Raw genomic sequence first — 27,521 nt, forward strand, 5'->3', positions numbered from 1 at the left:
CATTGAACCATCTTCCTGTACTTCCTTTAATTCTAACTGCTGACTTACAACTCAAATAAAGACTAAGTATTGCTTGATATAATGCCCCATTGACACCATATAACTGCAGCGTATTGAATAGCTTCTCTTTTGGCACTGTGTCATTATGGCTGTTCCAGATAAACAAAACTTAAAATCTGATCCTGACAGCCTCTATTGGGGTTGAATCCAGCTTGTTCTTCACCAAGCTTCTCTTCCACAATCCTTCTCAACCGTTTCTCAAGTATACTTCAATATATCTTACCAGAAACACTCAGTAATGAAATGCCTCTGTAATTCTCACATTCAGTTTTATTTCCCTTTTTATATATGGGTACTATGAGAGCTCTACTCCAATCATCGGGAATTCATCCCTCTGTCCAGGCTTTCTGAACTATGCAGTGCAGCCACTGTAAGACTTTTATACCACCATACTTCAGCATTTCTGGTCGAATATCATCTACTCCTACTGCCTCTCTACATTTCAAGCCTTTGATGGCTTTTTCTACTTCAAGTATGAATATGTATTCCTGACTATATGCCTGTGGAGTGTTTTTTTTTTACAACTGTTGTGTGTTTTTTACCACTAAACGAGACTTTCTACTTATTATATCAAACTAATCCACGCTATTTACAACAAGTCAACCAAATTTTTTGTGCAGAAAGAAAGGGAGAGTACTTCCCAATCAATAAAAAAGTATTAAACAAGGTGACCCAATAGTAGATACCTTTTACAGCTGTACTTCAACATGTGTTCAGAAAACCTGACTAGATGAAGAAGAAAGGTATCAGTATTTTAGGAAACAAATTGGGTCAAAAGATCCAATGAATTGATGAAGATGATAAATGAATTGAACAACACAAGCAAACTGACAAGACTTGAAACAAATTTTACAAAACTAAAAATCATGACACAGTAAACTTATCTGAGATAAATAATATCCTGCAACAATAGACAAGACATAGAAACAGTCCAAAGTAAAATAACCAAAAAATGGAATTATTGGAAACTGGGCCAGTGGATGAAGGGTGATTTGTCCATTATTACTATTATTACTATTTTTATTATTTATTATTGTTACTTTATTATTACTATTTTTATTATTATTTATTATTACACTATACTACACACAGAGGGTGTCCCATAAATTAAAGTGTGGTTTGAAGTGAATCACAAGGAGCAAGATTTTTTTTGGCAGGGAAAAAAAAAAATAGTTCAAATTTTCACCAATAGAGGGTGCTGTACTGCAAGCTTCATTTGTCAGATACATGCAAATGAGAGTTCTATAAAACACAAGGTGTACCGCTGGCAGCTCATAATGAATGCGTGCGAGCTTCCAGTCGCAGTTATCCACCAACTAACATTGGTGGATAATGCACTGCCAGTAAAGTTGTTTTACATAAGAGGGGAATCAGCAGTAAAAGCTCTAGAATGTTTTCAATGCAGAATGTTCAAGGTCCTATCAATCCTGCTGGACTACAATCTCTTCTACATAGTGAGGAAACTGGAAGTTAGTCAGATCAGCCTGTACCAGTGCTGTGGTTATATGGTTATTCAATCAAATAACCACATGAAATAACTGCAGATATTCATCCAAATCATGCTGGATTAAATTTTATAAACAAATGTTTTGAACAAAAAATATACAAGCATTAAATTTTTTATCAGTTTTAATGAGTATTTTTTTTAAAAAAATCTGTTTATAAAATTTAATCCAGAATGTTTAGAATTCAGAATGCTTTCACCAAATATTTGGTGTTTCAGCTAAATTTCAATCCAAATATTTGGTGTTTCAGCTAAATTTCAATCCAAATATTTGGTATTTGAGTTTTAAAAGAGGTATACCGTGAGTAGACATATCGATACAAAATTAATAACGGATAACTCACGTACAAAGATTATTTAATAGTATAATTTTCGCCTGTGGCAAAAATTATACAAAAATCACAACTAAGTAGCTGGTGTAAGATAACTAAAAAGGTCAATAAATTTCCTAACAAAAAAAAATGTATACAATAAAAAGTTGAGAAAAATTAGCTGATTTATAAAGTACTATCTCCCATAAAGGGGATAGACGTAAGCCGTCGGATCTGGTTAAGTTAGGAGAATGAAGTAAAGTTTCACATGTTTCTTTATAAAGGCGTTCCATGAGGAGCCGACTTTTCTGAAGGACTCTTGTCTTTCTCCAATGAACTCTATGTCTAGTGAAGATGGCATGTTCTGCAAGTCCGGACTTTTCAGGTCTAAAGTATTCAATATAAGACTGGTGTTCTTCTAGCCGAATAGGAGCAGATCTTCCTGTTTGTCCGAAATAAGATAATCTACAAGAGCACGGAATCTGGTAGACACCTGGATAATTAAGGTGTGGAAACTTGTCCTTAGGATAAGTGAGAAAGGTGGAGAATTTTCCAAACAGTCGAAAGGCAACAAAAATATTCAGTGGTTTAAAACTTTTGCTATACATTCACTAATGCCTTTTACATAAGGGATAGGAATGTGCGTTATTTCTTCTGTATTTGAAGAGGAAGACATATTAAAACTACTCAAAGCTCTTTTATTGAAGCAATTCTTATAACCATTAGATAGAAAGGAAGAAGTTATATATTGCGGTTCCTTCTGTAAAAGATCGTCTGAAGAACAAAAGGAGTGGGCCCGATGAACCAGTGTTTTAATAGTTCCTGCCTTTTGAATGTGGTGAGATTCAGCATGGATATAATGGCATGTACGAGTCTTCTGTCTATAACCTGACAAATATAGGTTACCATCTGGTTGGCAAAGAATTAGAAGATCTAAAAAGGCTAACTGCTTATTTGATTCTACATCTAGGGTAAACTGGATCCTAGGATCGATTTGGTATTTGATCATTTGACCAAATCATGGTTCGGCAAATCTCTAAAATAAACAAACATATGTTTCAATTTTTGGGGTGCTTAAGGGTCAAAGCTGTATAACTGAGAGGAGACCTCCACATAGCCTTTAAAGGAATGCGGAGAACCGACCAGGGCTTCTGACCTAATGTCCAATCCTCACCTTCTCGTGGTGAACCCTGTTGGGTATCTACCTGGATACTGAACAAACGAGGATGTGCTGGCAATTTTGGATTTAGCTTAGAACTTGACCACTTTTGCAAAACCTTCTTAGCCAATGGCTGCAATTCCTACTATATCCAAAAAATATTAAAACCACAAATCCAAATCTGAAGAACTAGTAAAAATCTTTAAAAATATATATATAACCCTTTCAACCACTTACAGACCATATAAAAAAAAATTAGCATTCTTGGGATTTAGTCGACCAAATTGTATTCCTATTGGTTAAACTAAAATACAAAATGATGCTACAACATGACAAAATTTCATTTCAGCTGGGGCATCACCCGGTTAAACAAGACCCCCGTTGTTTTCGCCAGGGAACCAGGGCAAACAGCAAAAAGTCAGCTACTGAAACAAATCTGAAAACACTCCCCCAACACACCATCAACAGAGTTAAAGATCGGTACTATCAACATAAGAAGCCTGAATGGCAAAGAAATGGAGCTAGCTGAGGATTTAGATAAGTACCAGATCGACATAATAGGGGTGACTGAAACAAAAAAGACCAAAACTGGTAAGATCTTTCTGAGCAATAAATACAAAATATTATATTCAGGCAATGACAATCAAGGAAAAGAAGGAGTAGCCATAGTATTCAACACAAAACATGAGGCTAATCTTCTTGAATTGCTGGCAGTGTCAAGTACAGTGATTTGGGCAAATATCAGAATGGGGAACTGGACAATCAGAGTTATTTGTACCTATGGTCCCACAGAAGGTTCTACTAAGGTAGAAGTGGAGGAATTTTTTGACACTTTAGAAAAAGCAACTGACACGATGAAAAAGGAAAAGTTGGTCCTTGTTGGGGATCTAAATAGCAGAGTAGGAAGTGATTGTCAGACATACAAAAATGTTTTGGGAAAATTTGGAGAAAAGTGCAAAGCTAATAATAATGGCAAATACCTGTTGGATTTCTGCTCAGGATATGAACTGGTTATTACTAACAACATGTTCCAACATAAAAATGTGCACAAATTCACATGGAGAGAAGAGGCAAGGAATAAGAAAAGTCTCTATGTTATTGTTGATAGTGATGTTTTCTCCCTGGTGCAGGACACCAGAGTGTACAGAGGATTTGAAATTGGAAGTGATACTATTTAGTCTTGAGCAGGATAAAATTGAATTTCATATTGAAAAGAACGACATGTAAGAAAGTTTTAAAGAATGTTTTTAAAGAAAGTTTTAAAGAATTCAGATGTCAACTGTAGACTAAAATACACAAAGATCATTGAAGGAAAATGAAATAGTTTGAGAACAGGAACCAAATCTTGGAAATTCAGTGGCAAGCCGTGAAAAAAATCCTGATTGATTCAGCTAGAGAGGCAGAGGCATGTGGTGAAGTTGTCTGCAAGGATAGAAAAATTAGAACTCCATGGTGGACACAGGAAGTTAAAGAAGCAGTGAAGGAAAAGAAGAAAGCATATCAAAAGTTCCTAGGAAATAATTAGCTTGTGCTCTTAGAGAATACAGAGACAAATGTAAGAAAGCTAAACACTGTGTAAAACTAGCTAAACAATAGTCATGGGAGGACTTTGGCAAAAACATAGAAAATAAATATCAAGAAGGTGGCAAAATATTCTGGAGGTTGTTGTAGAAGCTTAGGAATGGAGAAAAGTGAAATGATAAAAAAAAATTTATCATTAAAAAAAATATCATAAAAAAATGATAAAGGTGAAATGAAAACGGGAGAAAAAGATATCCTTGAAGTATGGAATAATTACTTTGAAAAACTGCTAAATGAAACAAGAAGTGATGACAGCACAGTGATAAAAAACACTGACCAGGCATGCAGTCAGGAATACATATCCATACTTGAAGTAGAAAAAGCCATCAAAGGCTTGAAATGTGGAAAGGCAGCAGGAGTAGATGATATTCGACCAGAAATGCTGAAGTATGGTGGTATAAGAGTCTTACAGTGGCTGCACTGCATAGTTCAGAAAGCCTGGACAGAGGGATGAATTCCCGATGATTGGAGTAGAGCTCTCATAGTACCCATATATAAAAAGGGAAATAAAACTGAATGTGAGAATTACAGAGGCATTTCATTACTGAGTGTTTCTGGTAAGATATATGCAAGTATACTTGAGAAACAGTTGAGAAGAATTGTGGAAGAAAAGCTTGGCGAAAAACAAGCTGAACAAGCTGGATTCAGGTGAAATAGAGGCTGTCAGGATCAGATCTTCACTTTACGACAAATAGTGGAGAAATCATGGGAAAATAACAAAGATCTGTATTTAAGGTTTGTCGATTTAGAAAAGGCATATGACAAGGTGCGAAGAAAGAAGCTATTCAATATGCTGCAGTTATATGGTGTCAATGGGGCATTATATCAAGCAATACTTAGTCTTTATTTGAGTTGTAAGTCAGCAGTTAGAATTAAAGGAAGTACAGGAAGATGGATTAATGTTAAATCTGGTGTGAGACAGGGATGTACATTATCCCCTCTGTTATTCATTATCTATATGGATCACATTATGAAGGAAAGTGGTATTAAACATGATATCAAAATTGTAGATGTTAATGTCAGCTCTTTGCTTTATGCGGATGATGTCATACTTCTAAATAAATCCGCTACAAGTCTGCAAGATTCCCTGACTTAATTGAATAACTGTTATAATAGTTATGGTATGAAGGTCAGCGATAAAAAGACAAAGACAATGAATATAGGCAGAATCATTGAAAATGTCAACTGTGTTGTGAATGGAGAACCTGTGAAACAAGCAAAACATTTCAGCTACTTAGGCACGATTTTTAGTGAAGATGGTAAATTAAATATGGAAATAGACAACAGAATCAACAAAGCTAGTATGGTAGGAATTTAATTGAATAAATTCATATGGAATGAGAGAGAAATTAGTCGGAACACTAAATTAGCTGTATACAAGACAGTGTTCAAACCAATTTTAATTTATGGATCTGAGTGCTGGGTCAGAAGTAAAACACTTGACCAAAGACTAGAGACTGCAGATATGAGAGTCCTGAGAAAGATTAGAGGCATGAACAGGTTGCATCAATGGCAATATCATATTAAAATGAGGATATTAGGAAAGAACTTGACATTGTCAGCATTCAGGAATGTGTTAGCAGAGCTAATCTCAGATGGTATGGACACTTAGAATGGGAGAAGAAAGATAAGCAAAACAAATGTTCTCTGCCAGGTTTGCAGGAAAATGCCCCAGAGGAAGACCAAGATATAGGTGGATTGATACGGTACAAAATGCCTTAGAGGATAGAAATATAAGATTTGATAATGTGGGAGTCTTGACAAGTAACAGACTGTTTTGGAGGAAAATTGTAGATAGGAAGTTGGTAATGATGTAAATTTCTCATGTAGTACTATCAAATCCTGTATACCCCTTGAGTGTAAATGGCAGGAATTTGATGATGATGATGTTTCAATTTGAATTTTATAGATTTACACAGAACAACACTACTTAACATTTTTGTAAATGTGGCCTGGGTTTCTTAGCTGTCAGCTGATATAAAATGTTATTTACTATAATTTTAGTAACCAGTAATATTTAAAATTTATGAAACAGAAAAAATAATAATAAATAATACATTATTATTATTATACATTATTGATAAGTTAGTCTGCAGTTCATCATCATCAAATTCCTGCCATGTACCCTCAAGGGGTGTACAGGATATGATAGTACTACATGTAAAAAATTACATCATTATTAATTTCCTATCTACAATTTTCCTCCAAATCAGTCTGTTACTTGTCAAGACTCCAACATTATCAGATCCTATATTTCTATTGTCTAAAGCACTTTGTACCGTATCAATCCACCTATATCTTGGTCTTCCTCTGGGTCGTTTTGCTGACAACCTGGCAGAGAACACTTGTTTTGCTAATCTTTCCTCGCCTATTCTGTTTAAGTGACCATACCACCTGAGATTAGCTCTGCTAACACATTCCTGGATGCTGACAATGTCGAGTTCTTTCCTAATATCCTCATTTTTAATATGATATTGCCATTGATGCCATCTGTTCACGCCTATAATCTTTCTCAGGACTCTCATATCTGCGATCTCTAGTCTTTGGTCAAGTGTTTTACAGCACTCTTTCCTCCATTCTTAAGCTTCTTCAACAACCTCCAGAATATTTTGCCACCTTCTTGATATTTATTTTCTATATTCTTGCCAAAGTCCTCCCATGACTTTTGTTTAGCTAGTTTTACACAGTGATTAGCATTCTTGCATTTGTCTCTATATTCTCTAAGAGCACAAGCTGATTTATTTGACAGGAACTTTTGATATGCTTTCTTCTTTTCCTTCACTGCCTCTTTAACTTCCTGTGTCCACCAGGGAGTTCTGATTTTTTTATCCATGCAAACAAGCTCACCACATGCCTCTCTGGCAGAATCAATCAATGTTTTCTTCAGAGTTTGCCACTGAATCTCCAAGGTTTGATTCCTGTTCTCAAACTCTTTCATTTTTTCTTCAATAATCTTTGTGTATTTTAATCTACAGTTCACATTTGAGAGCTGCTCAACTTTTATTCGCTTTAAAACTTTCTTACATGTTATTCTTTTCAATATTAAATTCAATTTTATCCTGCTCAAGACTAAATAGTATCACTTCCAATTTCAAATCCTCTGTACACTCTGGTGTCCTGCACCACGGAGAAAACATCACTATCAACAATAACATAGTCAATGAGACTTTTCTTATTCCTTGCCTCTTCTCTCAATGTGGATTTGTGCACATTTTTATGTTGGAACATGGTGTTAGTAATAACCAGTCCATGTCCTGAGCAGAAATCCAACAGGTATTTGCCATTATTATTAGCTTTGCTCTTTTCTCCAAATTTTCCCAAAATATTTTTGTATGTCTCACAATCATTTCCTACTCTGCTATTTAGATCCCCAACAAGGACCAACTTTTCATTTTTCATTGTGTCAGTTGCTTTTTCTAAAGCCTCAAAAAACTCCTCCACTTCTACCTTAGTAGAACCTTCTGTGGGACCATAGGCACAAATAAGTCTCATTGTACAGTTCCCCATTCTCATATTTGCCCACATTACTCTACTTGAGACTGACTGCCATTCCAGAAGATTAGCCTCGTATTTTGTGTTGAATACTATGGCTACTCCTTCTTTTCCTTGATTGTCATTGCCTGAATATAACATTTTGTATTTATTGCTCAGAAAGATCTCACCAGTTTTGGTCTTTTTTATTTCAGTCACCCCTATTATGTCGATCTGGTACTTATCTAATTCCTCAGCTAGCTCCATTTCTTTGCCATTCAGGCTTCTTACGGTGATAGTACAGATCTTTAACTCTGGTGATGTTGAGTTGGGGTTTGTTTTCAGATTTGTTCCAGTAGCTGACTTTTCGCTGTTTGCCCTGGCGAAAACAACGGGGGCCTTGTTTAACTGGGCGACGCCCCAGCCAGCATGAAATTCTGTCATGTTGTATCATCATTTTTTTATTTTGGTTTAACCAATAAGAATACAATTTGGTCGGCTAAATCCCAAATTGCCGGCCCATCCTCGTTCGCTCAGTATCCAAGTAGATACCCAACAGGGTGCACCACGAGAAGGTGAGGATTGGACATTAGGTCAGAAGCCCTGGTCGGTTCTCCGCATTCCTTTTAAAGGCTATGTGGAGGTCTCCTCTCAGTTATACAGCTTTGACCCGTTCACCAACATTCAATATTTGAAATTATAACCAAGTATTTATTAGCATTGTTAAATTGTGAATGAAGAATTTTATGATTATTAACACTTCATTCATGATTAAACACGAATTGCATTTCCTGATCTAAGTGTGCTCCTAAGTAAATTGTAATTTAAACACTTACTGTTTTTTGTTCATTGAAATAATAATTGTAATTTTTTTAGTTATTTATCTTATATAAATTCTTTATATTATCTTGTAAATGTATCCTAAGTGAACTGTAATATATGCATTTCATTTGTTGTTACTGAAAATGAAAGTATTTCTAAGGGACTCTGCTAATGTGATTTGATTAACTGCTGTCAGAAAACTAAGTTATTTTGAGAGAGCGCGTGCCTTAGTGTTGGGAACTGTACAATGATCACGTGGGAATTTCGTTGTAAACTGAAAGAGCGGAGAAAAACACGTTTGGGCGGAAAAAAGAGAGAGGATTTATTGGATATAGGAAGAAGGAACCAGAAGGAAAATGGAGAAAGTGTAGGAAGGTCATGAGATGTGATCTAACCTGGGATCGTACGACATGATAAAGATTTGGAAACTTGTTCCTATTTTAATGAATCTTACTTCGAACTCATTTATTTATAGTTTCCTGTCACCTTGTACAGGAATTTACCTGAGTGAAAGGATAATAATAGGATCGAAATTTATCGTAAGACAAGTTATTACGAGCAAGAAAATACATTTACCAGTCTTAACAAATAAGTTATTGAACTCAGAGATAGTATAAGTTTTGTGTTGCCTATAGTGGAAGATTATTTGAGAGCCTAGAAGTGTTGTAAGAGTTTTCCATAATGTTCAAGCTATGATGATCATACCGGTAAGAATATCTATTCTATAACTAACGTGTGATAGTGTTGCTTGTGTACAGAGAACTTTGTCAAATTTCGTGTTGCTGGAGCCAGCAAGTCAAACTTGAATGAGTGATATTATAAAACATTTCCTTGTGAAACTAATGTGAGAAACTTCATTGAAGAATTAGTTCGTGTTTGAATGTTATCTCACAATGTATATGTAAATTCAAGACTGAGCCTTTTAAGAACTATTTTAATCCTCTGATAGATATTGATGATGCCAGCTAAGTGTTCGATAAAATTGAAGTTTGTGATTATTCTATGAGACTAAAAAGAATTAATTTTTAAGTGTTTTGCTGAATATTGTTGTTGTTTAAGGTGAAACTAAGTTGAAATCCTAACGGATGAGAATTGTGAAAGCCTTATATATATGTTCTAGCAGTAAATGATGCACTCAGCTGAGTAGAATCTAAATACTTTATAGAATGCATAAATTATTTTCTAATTGTATTGATCTTAATAGAGTTTTCGTTTCTTATGTAAGAATAATTTGTGAGAGAATTAAATATCTTGTTTAACTTGATTCTTGTGCTTGCCTAATTTCAGTTTCATTGCACCACTCGTTAAAATACGAATCTTGAGGGAAACCCTATGCATAAGTAAGAAAATGTCGGCCTGTAGTAAGTTCACATTACTGTTGTGCTATTTGATGATTGATTCCTTCACAATAACTGCGTGATTTCAAACATAGAGTGGCGCAGTATAATAAAAATTTTCTTTATGTTTGAAAGTGGGGTCAACCAACAGCTAGCAGATATAAGGTTGGATGAAAGCCAAAACCAACAGCATGTATTAAACTCAAGATATTAGAAGATTTCAAAACAGAACTGATATAATACTCCCTGTTAATTTTTATACAAAAAAAAATATATATATATCTGCAGTCAATTTGGTTAAATAAACTGCTAATATCTTATTTCAATCAATATTCTGCATAAATGTTAGGAAAAATTAGTGCAAAGTGTATATTCATATGCAATAATATTGCTGTTAAAATAAATATTTATTGCTCTAAAGAAAATCAGTTTGCAAGTAAAAAAGATTAAAAAATCATTCTTCAAATGAAGAAAAAAATTAATTATTGCATCACAATTTAGAAAATATGTCTGACAGATATTCAGTAGAAATTCTCTGCAGTTTATATGAGTAATAAAATTTAAATTACTTTGGTTTCCAGTTCCAGGACTTTCTGCTGCAACTCCTTTAACTCTGCTATTGCTTCTGCTTCACGAAGTTTAGCAGACATAATTTCTTCTTGCAATTTAGTAACTGTTGTTCTGTTCTCTTTTCTAGATGGCGGTGAAGGCTCCACGCGATCATCTTGTTTATGTTGCTGGTCAAAAATAAGCTATTAATATTTTACCATTTTGAGAATACAAAAAAATATTGCACTGCTAGAATAAAATGGTACTAATCACATGTATTTTTTTTTTACTTTTTTTTATTTTTTTTATTTGCAGTTGTTTATAAGTGGTAGACCATTTTGAAGGTTGTTAAAGGATCAAAGATAGATATAACTCATAACCTAGAAGGAAATATATAGATAGATAGACATAACCTAGAAGGAAAGGACATGGACTTAGTTCACAAAATTTTATTATAACCTGTCTAAAACTATGCACATTATAATGATAAAACATTGTATATCGTGTCAGCTGGGACATCACCTGATTTTACAAGATCTCCCTCCCTCCAGTACCACTGTTGAAGGATCTGGGTAAACTGAAAAATTAAGTACTAGAACAACACACACACACACACACACACACACACACACACACACACACACACACACACACTCAATAGCAGCAAGTCTAAAGTGCTCCACATCTCGCGTAAAAAATCAAAACAATCTGTTACGGTCTTCCTAAACCGAGAAGTTCTCGAGGTAGCCAGTGAGCTAAAATACCTAGGAGTAATAATAGTTGAAAGATTTACCTTCAACAAGCATATCCCATATGTTGCCAAAAAAAGCTTACAAATTGTAAACCTTCCAGCAAAGTTGGCAAGGATTAAGTGGGGATTAGGCCAATAAGTGCTGAAAACAATATATACCGGAGCTATACTACCATTAATATCTTATGCTGCACCTGCCTGGAAACATTCACTAAAATCAAAGAAAAATTGACAAAAGCTAAACAGAGTTCAACGCCTTATAGTCATACGTATAATTAAAGGACACAGGACAATATTTTTCAAGGCATCTTGCGTTATTGCAGCTCTAACACTGATTTGCCTGAAAATACAAGAATTATCTCTAATACATGACATCATTTCTGGAAGATATAACAGAAATTCCAACATTGATCCAAATTGCTACGAACATCCGCTTCACTACAGCAAGTGGCTTCACCCAGCAAAGAAAACAAATATCAATGAGAAGGAAAGCTCTGAAAGTGACAAATTCCATATATACACTGACAGAAGCAAAACCGAAGGGAATGTCGGCTGTTCTTTCATTGCATATAACAGGCAGTCCATTATACAAGAACACTGCTCAAGACTGCATCCTCTCTGATCCAACAACCAAGCAGAACAACTTGCTATAGTTCATTCACTTACATATCTCCAGGAATTAGAAGTCAACACCTCACATCAAAAGACAGCAACAATTTACAGTGACAGTAGAAGTACCATAGATAACATAAAAAACCAGAACAACCATATAGCATTAATAAAACAGACAAGAAAGCTGGTTTGGAATATCACTCTATTGGGATGGGAAATAAAGTTCTGTTGGGTGAACGCGCATACTGGAGTAGCAGGAAATGAGAGAGTGGATCAGTTGGCTAAAGAAGCAGCTAGAAACAAGTTACCAAAAGTACTCGAAATCTGCTATAAAAACACTTGCAGAAGAAAGAAGCCTAGACTTGTGGGAAAAGAATGGAAAACATCAAAAAATGGATCAACAACAAAAGAATTCTTTCCTAGCATCAGAAGCAGACCCTGGCTGAAAAAACACTCCAGGTTTAACCACACTACTAATGGGATATGGAAAAATAAGACACTACTTACATGGATTCCATATCCTGGAATCACCATCATGTATTTGTAGTTCACACCTACACATACTTTACGTCATCTACTGGACTCCATCCGGATGCCCCTAATGCAACACGTCATTATTTCTGGAGACAAGTGGCCAGTATCAAAAAAGTATTACTCAGAACTAATTAAATTTGCCAATAAGATCAACTACCAGTTATCATAAAGTAACATAAATTACTGATATTGCATAAATTATATAGTGTAAATATATGTATATATATAAATATAACTATAAATATGGACGTAAAGGTCAGAATACGTACATATAGATGTAAAATATAAATGTAAATATTGATACAAAATTGGAAATGTAGGAATAAATTACCTCCTGGTAGGGTTACTATTGGGAGGAAAACACACACACACACACACACACACACACACACACACACACACACACACACACACACACTACTTTCAGAAGATTTGATAATAGGCATCAATGAAAAAGAAATGTAGATGACAGAAGAATTACAACAATACTATGTTATTATAAATGGCGTGAAGAAAGACAAAGCATATTCAAAAACAGGTAAGATAATCCTAAATAGCTAAATAGTAACTAAAAGATGATTTATTCAGACAATACTCATTGGAAAAAAGAAAGAGATATTCAACACTAAACACAAACAAACTTCTCAACCGGGGAAACAGTTTCAAGTTTTTCCAAAAGGATAGTGCTATCACTCTTCAACCAATATGTCATAGGTTCAAATCCCACTGCACACATGGAAGTTTATGACTATTAGATGGCAGACAAATTTCAGTACCATGTGAGACCACCGCCATGCTTATTTAGAAGCTACCTGAAGTGGATGAAAGATTTCCAAGAGTTTCCAGGTCAGCAAGCAAATAAACCTGCTCTCAATATTCTGTCAAGCATGCCAGGAGGAGTCCAAGTAGAAAAATAGAGAGAAAGGCACTGCCAAGGCCACAATTTGCAAAGTTGCTCAGTGAATTTTTCCAAGGACATGGCTTAATAAGAATCCATTCCTGCTGTATTTTATGTCTCCATTCCAATTTCAACTTAACTGAAAACATGAAAAGTCAAGCAAAAATTGGAGTTTCCACTCCCCCACAAAAAAGACATGCAGGTTATGGTTGTTTAGGTATGGGATATGTGAATATTTCAGTGATCACATTTATTTTGTTGTGGCTTCTCATTAATCTTTAGATTTTCTTTTAGAAGAGGTCATAGGTGTTGAAATAAAGGGTGATGTATTATAAAAGAGCTCTGTCAACTTTGCTTTAATTACTAGTAACATAAATCTAGAGTTGGAATTTACATTTCTATCCATGTCAGTAAAGATATATTTCAATTATCTAATGTATAAAGGTTTTTTCAGAAAATATTGTGTGTTTAAGCATTATTCTCAAAACATGAATGGAAAAAAAAAATCTCATGTTGCAATATACTATGCATGGTATAGGTTTGTTTAAGTCTGGAGTTGTTAAGTCATGTACCTATTTCAAGTTCATTCACTCTTTGTTTATATGCTAGCATCATACTTTTGATGGACATAATTTTGACAGACAGTGAGTGGGATAATAACGTACTAATAAACTTCAAGTTCCTATATAACACAAATTACTTAAAAGCCATGAAAGATAAAAATTCAGAGAACTTACTTCCCACATTGTTTGCAATTCAGAAATTTTTTGGCATAATTCCTTCATGGAAAGATTAGCTTCTGCTTCTCTTAATTTTGATGCAATCAGTTCTTCCTGCAACTGAGCAAGACAACTATCTGGAACAGCTTCTCTAAGGCATTTATTTGCCTAGAAAGAAAAAATAAAACTATCATTATTGAGTGACAGATTCTAGCAAATTCAGCTATATTCAAGAATCTAAAATATAATGATCTCATGGTGCTTATCAGTATGTTTAAGTTTAATGAAGTCAGCAAGAATGTTGTTAAATTTCATTTCTATGCAGAATGAAATCCAACACTATCCTTATATTTTTCAAGGATATGAGAATGTTGTATAGATTTCTGTGGCACAATAAAATACTTATTAATCTGGTGTAGATACTTAGATGCTGATTACCATTCTATTGTTGCTTAATGGAAAGAAAATAATGCCTGGGATATTAATTTATTTAATGCTTATTCCAATATTTTCCTTTGGTTACCAAGACAGTTTCACAGGCACAAAAATAAAATTATACATATGCTCAATAGAGTGAATAGTCTATATTCTACAGTTCTAAATGATACCTAGGCACAGTAAGTGCCTAATGATGTTTCATGGCATACATACAATCATCAACCCAATGATTTAAATGTTGGATTAATTGTCTCCTAGAATTTATTATTATTATTAAGAGACCTCCAGGGAGTCATGCACTCATCAAGGGAGGCCACACACACACACACACACCAGCTATCATACTTATTCTTGAATTCATTCACACAGCTTGCACATAACACATCCAATGGCAATCCATTCCAATCACATACTACCCAATGAGAAAAATCTAGCCCTCACCTGCCTTCTTAGCTTCCAAGGATGCCCTCTTGTCCTTTCCCCACCCTCCACAAAATGAAAAATTCCATTTACTGAAACTAGTGTCTGCAGTCTACAAATTCTTAACTTGTCTTCATAATCAGTATTCCACGATCCTGATATCATTTTAACACTCTTCTTTGCACACACACTCTCTCTCTCTCTCTCTCTCTCTCTCCACTGTATTAGAATCACACTAGGAGACCAGACCTGCACAATAGTCCAAGTGAGGTCTTGTCAAGGCCTTGTAAAAAGGCAAAATTCCATCTCATCTTATCTTTACATGTTAAAGTCTGTTTCAGCATTGCAATTATCTTTTGAGCTGTATTTGCAATCTTTTCTACATAACCCTTGAACTTCAATTTGCTATCTACTAACATTCCAAGATGCCTAGCCTGATCAGTTTCTTCTAGCATAATCCCACCGATATAATACAACATTGGATATCTAATCACACCAAAGGGCATGACTTTTCATTTACTGACATCCATTTTCCTATGTCCATGATTCCAGCCTAGTTAAATCATTCTGCAGGTACTGCATATCAGTAGCATTCCTGATTACCCTACCTATTTTTGCATCATCAACAAATAGCTATATGTTGCCTGTCAAATCCTTCCCAATATCATTAAGGTACAGATTGAATAACAGTGGACCAAAGTCCTTGTGGTACACCACTAGTTATTTATTTTTTTATTTTTTTTTATTAATCTTTGTACTGGTTATGGGCAGTACTACATTTACATCGCGTCCAGACTTGATATAGGCCTAAGCCTTTACAAGTGTTTTACCCTATGCCTGTTCTAGTTATCATTGTAGTCATTCTCTGGTGGCAATGCCATGCCACCAGTGTGCCCTGTAGGTCCCCCAAGAAAAGAACTTTTATATCCTTTTGCGTACGCCCAGGCTGTTTTAAGTCCTTATAACTATCTGCACTCCATATGCCATGTAAAGAGATGGTGGTGCTGGTAAACCCTGGCATCAACTACCCAAACGTCACCATCTCTTTTAATCACTAAGTCTGGCTTATGCAAACCTGAGGAGGTCCTATAATGTGGTTCCACCACAGTCTCCCAACCTTTGTTCTTAAAGCGGTTGTTCAGAATGGAGACCACAGCATCATGCCTCCTCATGTGGACCCCATGGGTGCGGAAGCAACACTGGACTATATGAGACAATGTCTCGCTGTGGTGGCAGCCAGCCCTACAGTTGGAATTGTCACTACCCCATCGAGCTGTGTGGGCTTGAGTAGGCAGGGCATTGATCCTCTTCCTGATAAGGTCAATATACTCGAACCCAGGGAGGAGTCTGGTGCCATCCCTTACCCAATCATGCTGGGGAGCCACCAGATATGACTCTTTTAAAGGAGCACCATCTACAGAACAGTGCAACAGAGATGCCCACCTCTTGTGTTCTGCAGGTGCTGATTCGATTAAAGTACCTTGATAATGGGACCAGCCTTTAGCCTGCCTAAAGTCTTCTTGTATTAATGGGCTATAGTATTAATGTATTAATGGAATTAGCTTTTAAGTTAATAAATAGTTATTTTCTTATCCATCTGTGTTCATATTAATGAAATCTAGTACAACTCTATGTGGATGGGGGAAGAAGATAGTTCTAACTGCGCGATTCTTGACAGAAGCGCAGGCATGGGATCAGCCATCTAAGTGATGGAACCCCAAACCCACCATCCTTCACCCTCGCATGGAAATATGCAGTAGGAGTGTCAGGTGGCAGTCGGAGTCATGATCTCATGGCTGAATGGATAGCCCTGTCCATTCAGGACAGTACCGAGATATATGTCCTACCAAGCACTAACTTGTGGTAAAAGCGAGGTAGGAGATAGTAGGAAAGGAGAAACAGTCTTTGCTGGGGCTTGAGAGGAGCTTTTCTCAAAGAAGCGATCCCAGCTTCTAGGATAGAGGGGAAAGAAGACCTTTCCTTTGGGGGTGAACATGATACCGAGGTATCTCCACTCTTCCGGGATGGTCAAAGCATGCAACAGCCTCCCGTGCAGGGAAAACTATAATCTCGACCTCGAGCTTCTTATCATGACTAGAGGGGACAAGAGCTAAAGAGCAGAACTTCTCTACATTAATAGAAAGGCCTCAAATAGAGAAGAAGTCGACTGCCCGGTCAAGGAGTTCCTGCAAGCCTATCTTAGTAGAGGCTACGAGAATAAGATCGTCCACAAAGGCCATAGCATTAAAGGAAGAAGCACCTAGAGAGTAGCCTATATGGCAAGGAAGAGAATGAAGAAACTCATCTATGACGCAGTTAAAGAAAAGGAAATAAAGGATCTCCCCTGGCGAACACCCCACACTGCAGGAATAGAAGTTGCACGGGACCCTGTAGTGATAGTGATGGAGCTACCCAAGTATAGCTCCATAACATAGGAAAGAAAAGGTTCTGGACATCCAGCAATAGACAACGCTCGAAGGAGAGCAGGAAAGGAGACGCTATCAAAGGCCTTTTGGAGGTCCAGCGACACCATACATAGAGGCTTAAGGTGGCATTGGGAATCAGAGAGAAGAGAAGAAAGAAGATATACATTCTTGGCACAGCTGTCCGAAGGGACAAAAGCTCTCTGTCTATAATCATGATGTATATGTTGCTGAAGTTGTTTAACTAATATTTATCCTTAAATCTTGCAGATTCACATCCCCTGTATACCACTTTTTGATATCTGGCAGTCAGCCATCCTTTTTGCTTAATGGAAAGAAAGCAGTGCCTGGAAATTTAGGTAGTCTTTTTATGTGAAACTACTATCTACAAAAGGCTGGCAGCATATAGTACATTAGGCTTAGTATCCAGAGTGAGTTAAGGGTTATGTAATCCTGATGCTGTTTTAGAGCAAGGAAACTTGCTCTAGAAATTTCAGAATTACCTGAAACAAACATGGAACATTTCCAAGCCACTTCAGGACTCCAATAAGCATGGTGGCAGTCTCATATAGTGCAAAGTGGTCAACATGATGGTGGGATTTTAGTTAAATTAAAATTATTAGCATGCCCAAGTAGTTAGCACTGCTCTCCAACCAAGAAGTGTTTTGCTATGAAATGGCAAATCTTTTCACTTTTGTCCCAGTAATTTATTCTGTTCATTTAAAAGATTACCAAGAATGCTGAAGATGATGTTGATATGATGTGTTCATATCAACTGTGAAATCTAGTACAACAGATTACCAAGAGGTTTAAGATTTTCATAAATGTGAAATATAAAGAATATAGACAGAGAAACGACTAATAAGCATTTAACATGCAGAGATATGAAAGTTCTCTGTATGTTTCTGGAGTAGCAATCTAGTTATATGAAAATGCCATTTTTTTCCTTTGTGAATGGGATTACCAGAACCTGAAAAATTGATATAAAGAAGGAAATCTTCATTCTAAGCTAAACACACACACACACACACACACACACACACACTCTCTCTCTCTCTCTCTCTCTCTCTCTCTCTCTCCAAAGTTTAGTGAATCCATATAATTTTCTTTTATCTTTTCATACATGACAGGATTAATGAAACAATTTGTTATGGCATTACACATAAATAGTGAATGTTTTAAGTATCTTTGGTTTTAAGTTCTTAGTGTTTTTAGGCACCAAGCTCATAGAAGTGGGGCCAGATAAGGAAATTAATTGTACAATAGCTGAAGAAACAGTGACAAACTAAAAAAAAAATCAAGCACAGATTAATTTTTACATTATAATAGCAAAATGTTTTGTAGAAAAAGATCTTTATTTCAAATACAGATTACAAACCATTCTTAAATTTGAAAAATCAGACAGTAGTATGTGTTTCAAGATTCATTTCTTGGAATCTCATTTGGAATATTTTCCTGAGAATGCTAGTGTAGTGAGCAAAGAGCAGGATAAAAGATGTCACCAGAATATATAAAAGCATAAAAAGAGGATATCAGGAATGCTGGCAGATTAGTGATGGTTCATCATTGTTGGTGTTTCAAATAGCAAAGAACTAGTGCATCACATATCAGAAACCAAAAAATGGTCATTTAAAGAAAAAATTACGAATCATCCTTCAAAAGGAATTAGGGAATTCGAATAAACATTTACTCCTATAAAATAATTCATATTTGTCAGCAGTTTAAAATAAATTTGAAAACTTTTGTTCTATGTATTTTTCTAGCTTGTCAAAACCCTTACATGAGCACCCATCCCGCCAAAAAAAAAAAAAAAAAAAAAAAAATACTGATTATCATTTTGAAAAAGAATAACTAACTGAGGTATAGTAAGTTATGGAGGTCTCCATTTGATAAGTTTTAATTTGTAGCCTGTGTAAGCTCTCATTATTGCGAGTTTCCTTTAGAAAACTAACACTGTTCAGTTCTGGTCCAAATTTTTGATGAGCAAGTCCAATATTACCATGTTTGCTAAGGTAAGAAATGACTAAGCATTTAACTTAAAGTCTGCTTGGCTTAAAGTGGTCAACTTCATAATACAAAATGATCTGGTTAGCTGATAAATTTGCTCATTTTTTTTTAATTAACACAAACATATTTTTGAAAAAAAAAATGTTTATATTAAACATACATACACTTTAAAACTTGAGCTTTTTCTTAGTTTTATTCATTGACCAGATATTAATAAACGATATGCACAAATTGTCAACAAGTTTCACCAGCTATTCTGTCTGGCTTCTTCAGGACAAGTATAATGGTACACACTAACATTAGCTAGTAAAAAAGAAGAATGGAATAACACGGTCAAATAAATTAAAACTGACATGTAACATCATAAGTATGGGGTCTTAGTCATTGTTTATTGAGTGCATTATATAGTTTTTAGCAAAATGAAATTCTAGCTTTTCCAGATGTCTTTCAGAATCATTTCTTGATTTCTGTTTAGATTTTCTCAAGAGTGGAGTACAACTGTGGCTTCTTTGAAGTTTCTACATCTAAAATCTTCTTCTTATCGATTGGGAGCTGTTATCTCAATCAATGGTGTGGTTAGAGATCGAGAAGTGATGGGGTAATCCTGAAGTATCTGTTCTGTTGTTGTTCACGTCCCCTATATGTTCTTTTTTTCGAATTTCTAGGCTTCCTGATGTTTGGCCTATGTAATTTAATCCACAGGAACATGGGATGTTGTATACACCTGCGTATTTGAAGAAGGCAGCAGTGTCCTTAGAAGATCCTAATATGTGGTATATAGTTTTGACAGGTTTGAGAGCAACTCTGATGTTGAAATACTTAAGGAGTTTGGCTATTTTTGTTGACACTGAGCCTGCATAAGGGATAACGATGTATATTACGCGACAGGAGATTGTTGCTGTGGAGGGTTTCTATGAAGAATCTTTTTGATTATTTTTTTGGGTAACTGTTGTTTACTAGTGTTTGAGATATGAGAGCGAGTTCATCAAGGAGATCTCTTTCTTCCGAGATAATATTGGTCACTCTATTTTTAAGCATATGTATTGTGCTAAGTTTTTGCGCAATATGGTGAGACGATTTGAAGTGCAGGTAACATCCAGTGTCTGTTGGTTTTCGATAGATTGTGAGCTGGATTTGTCCATTCTCTTGTTTCTTTATTAGTGTATCTAGAAAAGGCAATTCATTATTTTTTTCAAGCTCTAATGTGAACTTTATTTTTTGATGGAAGGAATTTATTTTTGTAAGGAAATCAAATAAGGTAGTTTCTGTGCCTTTCCAAATTATGAGAGCATCATCTACGTATCTCCACCAAACCAACGGCTTTGGATTTACTTTGGAAAGGATGTCAGCTCCTAGTTTTTCCATGAACAGATCAGAGCAAGGAAGTGATAAGGGACTGCCAATGAACTAAGCCATCAAGTTGTTCATAAATTATTTCACTCTGAAATAATTCAATTTGAGGCAATGATGAAAAAGTTGAGCTGTGTCATGTGGATAGAGATTGTCAATGATCTTGATAACTTCTTCAACAGGTACATTGGTGAATAACAAAACCGCATCCAAGCTAACAAGGATGTCTGTTTTTAAGATGAAGATGCCTTTTAATTTTTAAGTGAAAAGTTTAGAATTCTTTATGAAGGAATCTGATTTTTTTATATTATCTTTCAAAAGATGGGCTAGATATTTAGCTAGTAGGAAAAAAAAAAAAAAAATACATACACTTTCTAATTCTTGTATCTTCTGAATAAGATCTTGCATGTTTTCTTGATTTTCAGCTTCTCTAAGTTTTACTGCTATTAGTTCTTCTTGCATAGACTTTATTAAATCTTCAGTTGGAATGTCCAATGAATTTGGCTGGGAATTTGTCTGTAAGGAAATAAATAATTAAAAAAAAAAAAAGAGGATACATTCTTGTGTAAGATATATATAAATCAAAGTTTCTTTTCCAGGAAACTGGAATCCCACCTGTTCTATCTGATTTGAAAATGGGAATTAGATAAATATTCTGGGAAATCCCAGAATTGTAATATTTTCTACATCCAAAATAAGAAAGCATGCTAATATTACTCTCTAAATGAGTATAACATGTGGAATTATACTTATTTCCTGAGTATAATATTTCAAAATAAGGAAATATATATTTTTTACTTTCATAGGAAAATATTTAAACTTTGATATCCAGGTAATAACTCACAGTTCTGTTCTCAGTTGTCACCTTCATCACCACTTGATGTGCCATTGTTTTTTATTTATTTTTTTTTAATCCTTCAATATCTAATCCAAAATCATTTGTGTGTCAATATTTTATTAAGAACTGTAATGAAGAAAGTGCAAAAAAAAGTGTGGTTCCATGTTACTGTGCAGAAGATGGTCAAACTCAAAGTTAAAAAAAAAAAACATTTGAAGCAAAAACTGCTTTTGAGATGGAACATGAATATTATGTTATTTAATGCACTGCAAGATATTTTGCAAGCTTCTTGAATCAAAAAGAGCCTTTTCTACATCAGGCATATTTGTAACCAAGTTGAGAACTCATCTTAGTGACAGAAGTATCAAGTTATTTAGATTTTAAGAAATTAAAAAATTGATTGATTCTTTAATCATTTAAAAAATATTCAGACATTCGAAAGGATAAAATTATTTTTATTTTATTTATAACTTTTTTTTGTATTACTGAATATTTTAAACTGTTTTTAAGATAAAAGGTTAAAATTATTTCTTTTATCCATTTATAAATATACTTAATTATAATTAAAAGAATATAAATTATATTTTAGCCTTCTGTCCTTTGCTGATGAATAGTGTGATAAAAAAATTATGTTTAATAATTATGGATAATATTTCTGGGAAAACTTCCATGTTAATAATCACCACTGATAGTGAAAACAATTCAAGTATTAAAATGTATAAATGGTCATATAGACTCAAGTGATTAATGAACCTAATTCCAGGAGAACAAAAAAAATATTATTCTCTTAATATACCATTACCTGAATTTACCAGAAATTCTGGTAATTAGCTTGTTTGTCCCAGGAATTCCTCAGATAAAGAAAGCTGTGTACAAGGAGAAGAACCCTAATACATCATAATCTGAGTGTAAGGTTGCAAGGTGGGGGGGAGAGAATCTTCAATAATTCTTTTACTACACAAAATAAAATATTCAAAACTTTTTTTTTTCATTTCTTCACATTACACATGCTTTGTAAATGAGATGCATGGCACCTAACTGAACTGAGTTACACAAAAATAGCAATACAAGAATGTGAAAACAGAAATATTAAGCAAAAGATAAAAACATAAGATGAACAAAGAGGGGATATAAGGAGAAAATGTAAAATTTCAAAACCACCTTTCATACCTGAGATACTGCTACTAAAATAAAACAAAAAAATTATACACTTCAAAAGGAAAATGATAAACTTTTAAAGGGAGAATGTAGATTGAATGCATTAGCAAATTATCACAGTGAGTAGTGCAGATTAATTATAATGGAGAACTTCAACTATGTGAACACAGACTAGAATGAGAAATGGTCACAGGGAGAAAAGAAAATGAAATTTATACAGCTGCTAAGAGATAACAAGACAATTGGAGGGGACAGGAGATTCAAGAGTGCTGGAATGAGTTACAGCATCAGAAAACTTAGCAATAACCAATGTGCCACAGCTTGGGAGGGGGGGGGGGGTGATCATGTGGTCATCAACTGAGAATTCCCAAACATGCAAAAATATCTATTAAGAAGGGATGTGGAATTACAAAGCAGGTGATTATGATAAACTGAGGAGTCAGCTGAGAACAGTGGCATAGCAGGCATAAGAATTTGGAGGGGAGAAACATTAACAGCGCATGGGAGATGGTCAAGGGATATTTGAAGAAAACCAAATCAGACTATACCTAGAGTCAGGAGTTAAGGATGAATAGCATCACTGAGCAGGAGTTGCAGAAAAGAAAAGAAAAGAAAAAGCTGTTGAAGGAATATAAAGAAAAGTGGTCAGGAAGTCCATAAACAGTACAAGGCACAGGCAAGAAGGGTGACCTGTATGGTAAGGAAGGCTAAAGCTAATTATTAGATGACTTAAAACTAGCTACCATTATCCACTCTACTAAAGACAAACTCCTTCCCCTCTCAGTTCCAGGCATACATAGAGTTACTTGTTCCTGCAAGTTGGCCTACTATGGACATACAGGAAGATCAGCTACCATTCAAATGGAAGAACGTAAAATAATATATCTGTGATCTTGATTATGGTCAATCAGGAAAATATCGATGCAGAATTCTTATATTTTTCCATATAGAAGTAGTAAAAAGGTATATCACCTTATTATTAAAATACTCTGGATCAGAGGTAGTCATGAAAAGTTTTTTCACTTGCTTACAAAGTAAATTATAACAGACAAAAAATTATATCCTTGCTTAATCTTTTATCCAAGTGTAAGCAAACAAAGTTTCCACTTTAAGTATCTTCATGACTAGGTTACTTGTATAATATCTACACCCATAAAAGATGCAGATATTATATTCCTAAATAAATCTAATTCTTCAGGATCCCTTGAACTAAATTGAATAACTGCTATAACAAATTTGGTATGAAAATTAGCAAAAAAAAAAAAAAAATCATATGAGCATCCACAAAGAACATATAGAACAAGTGAAATATTTCAGCTATTTAGGCACAATTTTTAGTGATGAAGGCAAATTAATCATGGAAATAAACTATGAAGAGAATATATAGTGGGTAGTAAAATGAATACATTTATACAGAATAGCAAAAATTAGCCAAAACATTAAACTAGTTGTATAAAATAATAATAAATTTAGTTTAATCCTTTATCCAAGTGTGAGCAAACAAAGTTTGCGCCTGAAAGTATCTTCAGGACTGGGGTAAGGTGGTACAACATCGAGCAACTCATTGCAAAGGTGAAGCAAGCTAACATCACTCCTATCTCAGTATCTCCCATAATGCAAAACACATTTCCTTGTGGATATGTATAATGTTATGCATTAAGGGAAGGGCAACTACCCAGATTTGAACAGTGTGTTCAAACTAATTTTACTTATGAATCTGAAATTTGTATTAGAAATAAAACAATTAATCAAAGGTTAGATGCTACAGATATGAGAGCTGCAAGAGAAATTAGGATGCATGAACAGAGCCCATCAATGGCTGAATCATGCTTAAAATAAAGATATTAGGAAGGAACGTAACATTCTTAGCAATCAAGAATGATTGCTAATCTCAAGTAGTATGGTCATTTAAACAGAATGAGAGAAGAAAGATTAGCAGACGTGCTTGATGCCAGATTGTAGTAAAAAGACTCAGATTAAGATGAAGATCTAGGCAGGCTAACAAGATAAGAAATGCCTTACAAGACCAAAATACAAGATCTAACAAATACGATTAATTTGGAGGAAAATTATTTAACAAAAAGTTTGTAATAAAGTAAACTTATTGTGCAGTACTATCATAGAATCCTGTATACCCTACTTAAGAGTTCTTATCAAGAATATGATCATCACATGTACACCAAGCTTTGTTAATCACTTACACAGAGTCTTTATATACATTTCCATAAATATGAATAATGAGGACTTGTGGCTAAAGAGCTAAGGCAATTCTTAAGGGCAAACACATCTTGAATGTACTCCAATGATTGTCACTTTACAAGAATATGAATACAAGAAATAGCAGCTAAAAATATTACATTTTGAGTCCTAAAAAGTATCTCCCAACCTCAATCAACATCCTTATCATTCACTGAATAACATTAGTCAAACACATTGGAGATAAGACAAAGAAGATGAGATATCTAAAAAGAATTCAAACATCTAGGCTCACATATCACACAACTACACAGAAATACTAGACAGAGTAGGATTGAAGTGTCATGCTCTCTTTCTGCACTTTGAAAGTCACTTCAATCAAGCTACAGAAATTCTAAGAATTCCAGACAATCTCAGCTTTCAAGATAACATGGCCTTGGATGCAACAGCACAATGGTTTATTCTATGGGAGTTATGTCTTGATATAAAATAAATTTGTGTTCTGCTTAAATAACATAGTTTAGCATTTTCATTGGTGTCTTAATTTTTGTTTTATCATTCAAAGTAATTCAGAGAAATAGTGAAGAATTGTAAAAAACCAAAATAATTTTCAGCATTGAAATACCATGAAATATGTTAATTAGATTACAGAATTCTGGAAATCCTTCATGATTTCTGCCAATGTGTTATTTCACATCACCACAACAAATCTTCCTTCTACAGAGAAAAGAAAAATCAAAATTCACTTCTAGGAAGCGACTGACTTGTGAAACAAAGTGCTTTCATAGTATACAAAAAAATTCATGAAGACAGTTTATGCACTCTTTTTTTTTGTTGTTTACAGCAGAGTCAAATATCAATGAAATAAGAATACAATTTCTTGTCAAGTATAAGGTTGAAAATTGAATTAGCAAGATGTCAGCTGTTCTAGTGAATGGGATAAAAAAAAAAAAGTGTTAAATCTGCAATTTTAAAAAAACTATCACGAAGGGATACAAACGTTCAGTGGCAGTACTGATAAGTAATTTTTTCAGCTTAGTTTTGTATCATTCCTGTTTCTGTGAAACAGGAATGAAAAGTTGCAGATTAGTAAGTTAGCAGATAAATAAATAAATTCCGTGTGATACAGAGTTCCCCCTTTATACAGGAGTTCACGGTACCATCTACTCCTCCCAAATTTTATCCGGGCTCCGGAGCCAGCATAGGCTGACGAATCAGAACTATGGTTGGGTCAGTATTCCTGACTGTAATCTGTGTGTGTCCTCGGACCGGTTTGCCTGCTTGCGGGATGAAAAACACCAGATAAGCTGGCGGAAAAACCCTGCTGTCCAAGCCAAAGACCAGCTAACTTAGCTATGGCTGAGGAAGATCCTTGAGTTCCTCACGTTGTTGATGGGAATTGAACCTAGGCCACTCCTTCCCCAGGCATATGGTTGTGAAGCGCAAAGCCACTAGGCCAACCGTGCAGACAGTTAGCAGATTACTATTAATGACTGAAAACTGTCTAATGGACAATAATTCTCAAACAGAAAATAATGCTAAACAAAAATTTTCCACCTACAATAAAGTGTCAAAAATGACATCCTAGAATAATATCATGAAATGAGTGGGACAGATAATTTCATTTAGTGATTTACTAAGAAAATAGGATATTAATTCTGTCTTCATGCTCCAGATATCTATTTAAAAAACTCTTCTTATAAGAAACTTGCAGATAGCAAGGGAAGGTTTGGCTTAGCTAAGGCTAAAGGGGAAAAAAAATTTTAAGGCTCTTTTAAAAATATCATTTGCATAACTTTAATTTAATTTTTTTTTCAAGCAGAACATGAAAAAAAGAGCCTAAAAACATTCCTTCATTTTGTGATTTAAAATTACTAATATCAGACCTCCATGGAGTCAAGACTCACGTAATGCACACACATACACACAGAGCTCATCCAACCGTGCTTTAAACATCCAAATGTCTAGATTCTCCACCCTCAAGAAATGCATTCTGCCCCCCCCCCCCCCAATCAACCTTTCTCCATGCTGCTCACCTTACTCTCTTACTCACACCTCCCTTATACAGTTTCCAAGGAAACTCACCCCCCCCCCACCCTCTTCCCTTCTATGAAAGTTACTTCTATTAACCTGGTAACAACTGCTTACCAACTTACGTTTCAACCATATTGTGACCACACCCTTTCTATTCATGAAGCTCTGCAAATTTCATTTCCTCAATCTGTCTTCATTCCCAACATTTCAAAGATCAGATACAAATTTAGTCAATCTTCTCTAGATATTTTCTAATACATCCTCATCCCCATGAAAGCCAAGTAACCAAATTTGCACACAGTAATTTATATGATGCCTGATCAAAGTCTTATACAATGGAACCATAACT

The 27,521-nt window shown here is 34.8% G+C and overlaps 1 protein-coding gene across 5 annotated transcripts in view; it reads right to left on the reverse strand.

Moving 5' to 3' along the window:
* LOC150104041 (ecotropic viral integration site 5 ortholog-like) overlaps positions 1-27,521 on the reverse strand; it is a 340,587-nt gene that overhangs the window by 55,209 nt on the left and 257,857 nt on the right. For all 5 annotated transcript variants that reach the window (XM_090396705.1, XM_090396704.1, XM_090396706.1 and 2 more), the window contains 3 exons: positions 21,316-21,462; positions 14,327-14,476; positions 10,815-10,982 (listed from right to left, as the gene is read on the reverse strand). In XM_090396705.1, coding sequence (XP_090252831.1) covers positions 10,815-10,982; positions 14,327-14,476; positions 21,316-21,462 — 465 coding nt within the window. The remainder of the gene's footprint in view (positions 1-10,814; positions 10,983-14,326; positions 14,477-21,315; positions 21,463-27,521) is intronic.

The sequence above is a fragment of the Typopeltis vanoorti genome, chromosome 8 (genome assembly GCF_054136105.1).
Source record: "Typopeltis vanoorti isolate ZY-2024b chromosome 8, IOZ_Tvanoo_1.0, whole genome shotgun sequence".
NCBI classification, from domain to species: domain Eukaryota; kingdom Metazoa; phylum Arthropoda; class Arachnida; order Uropygi; family Thelyphonidae; genus Typopeltis; species Typopeltis vanoorti.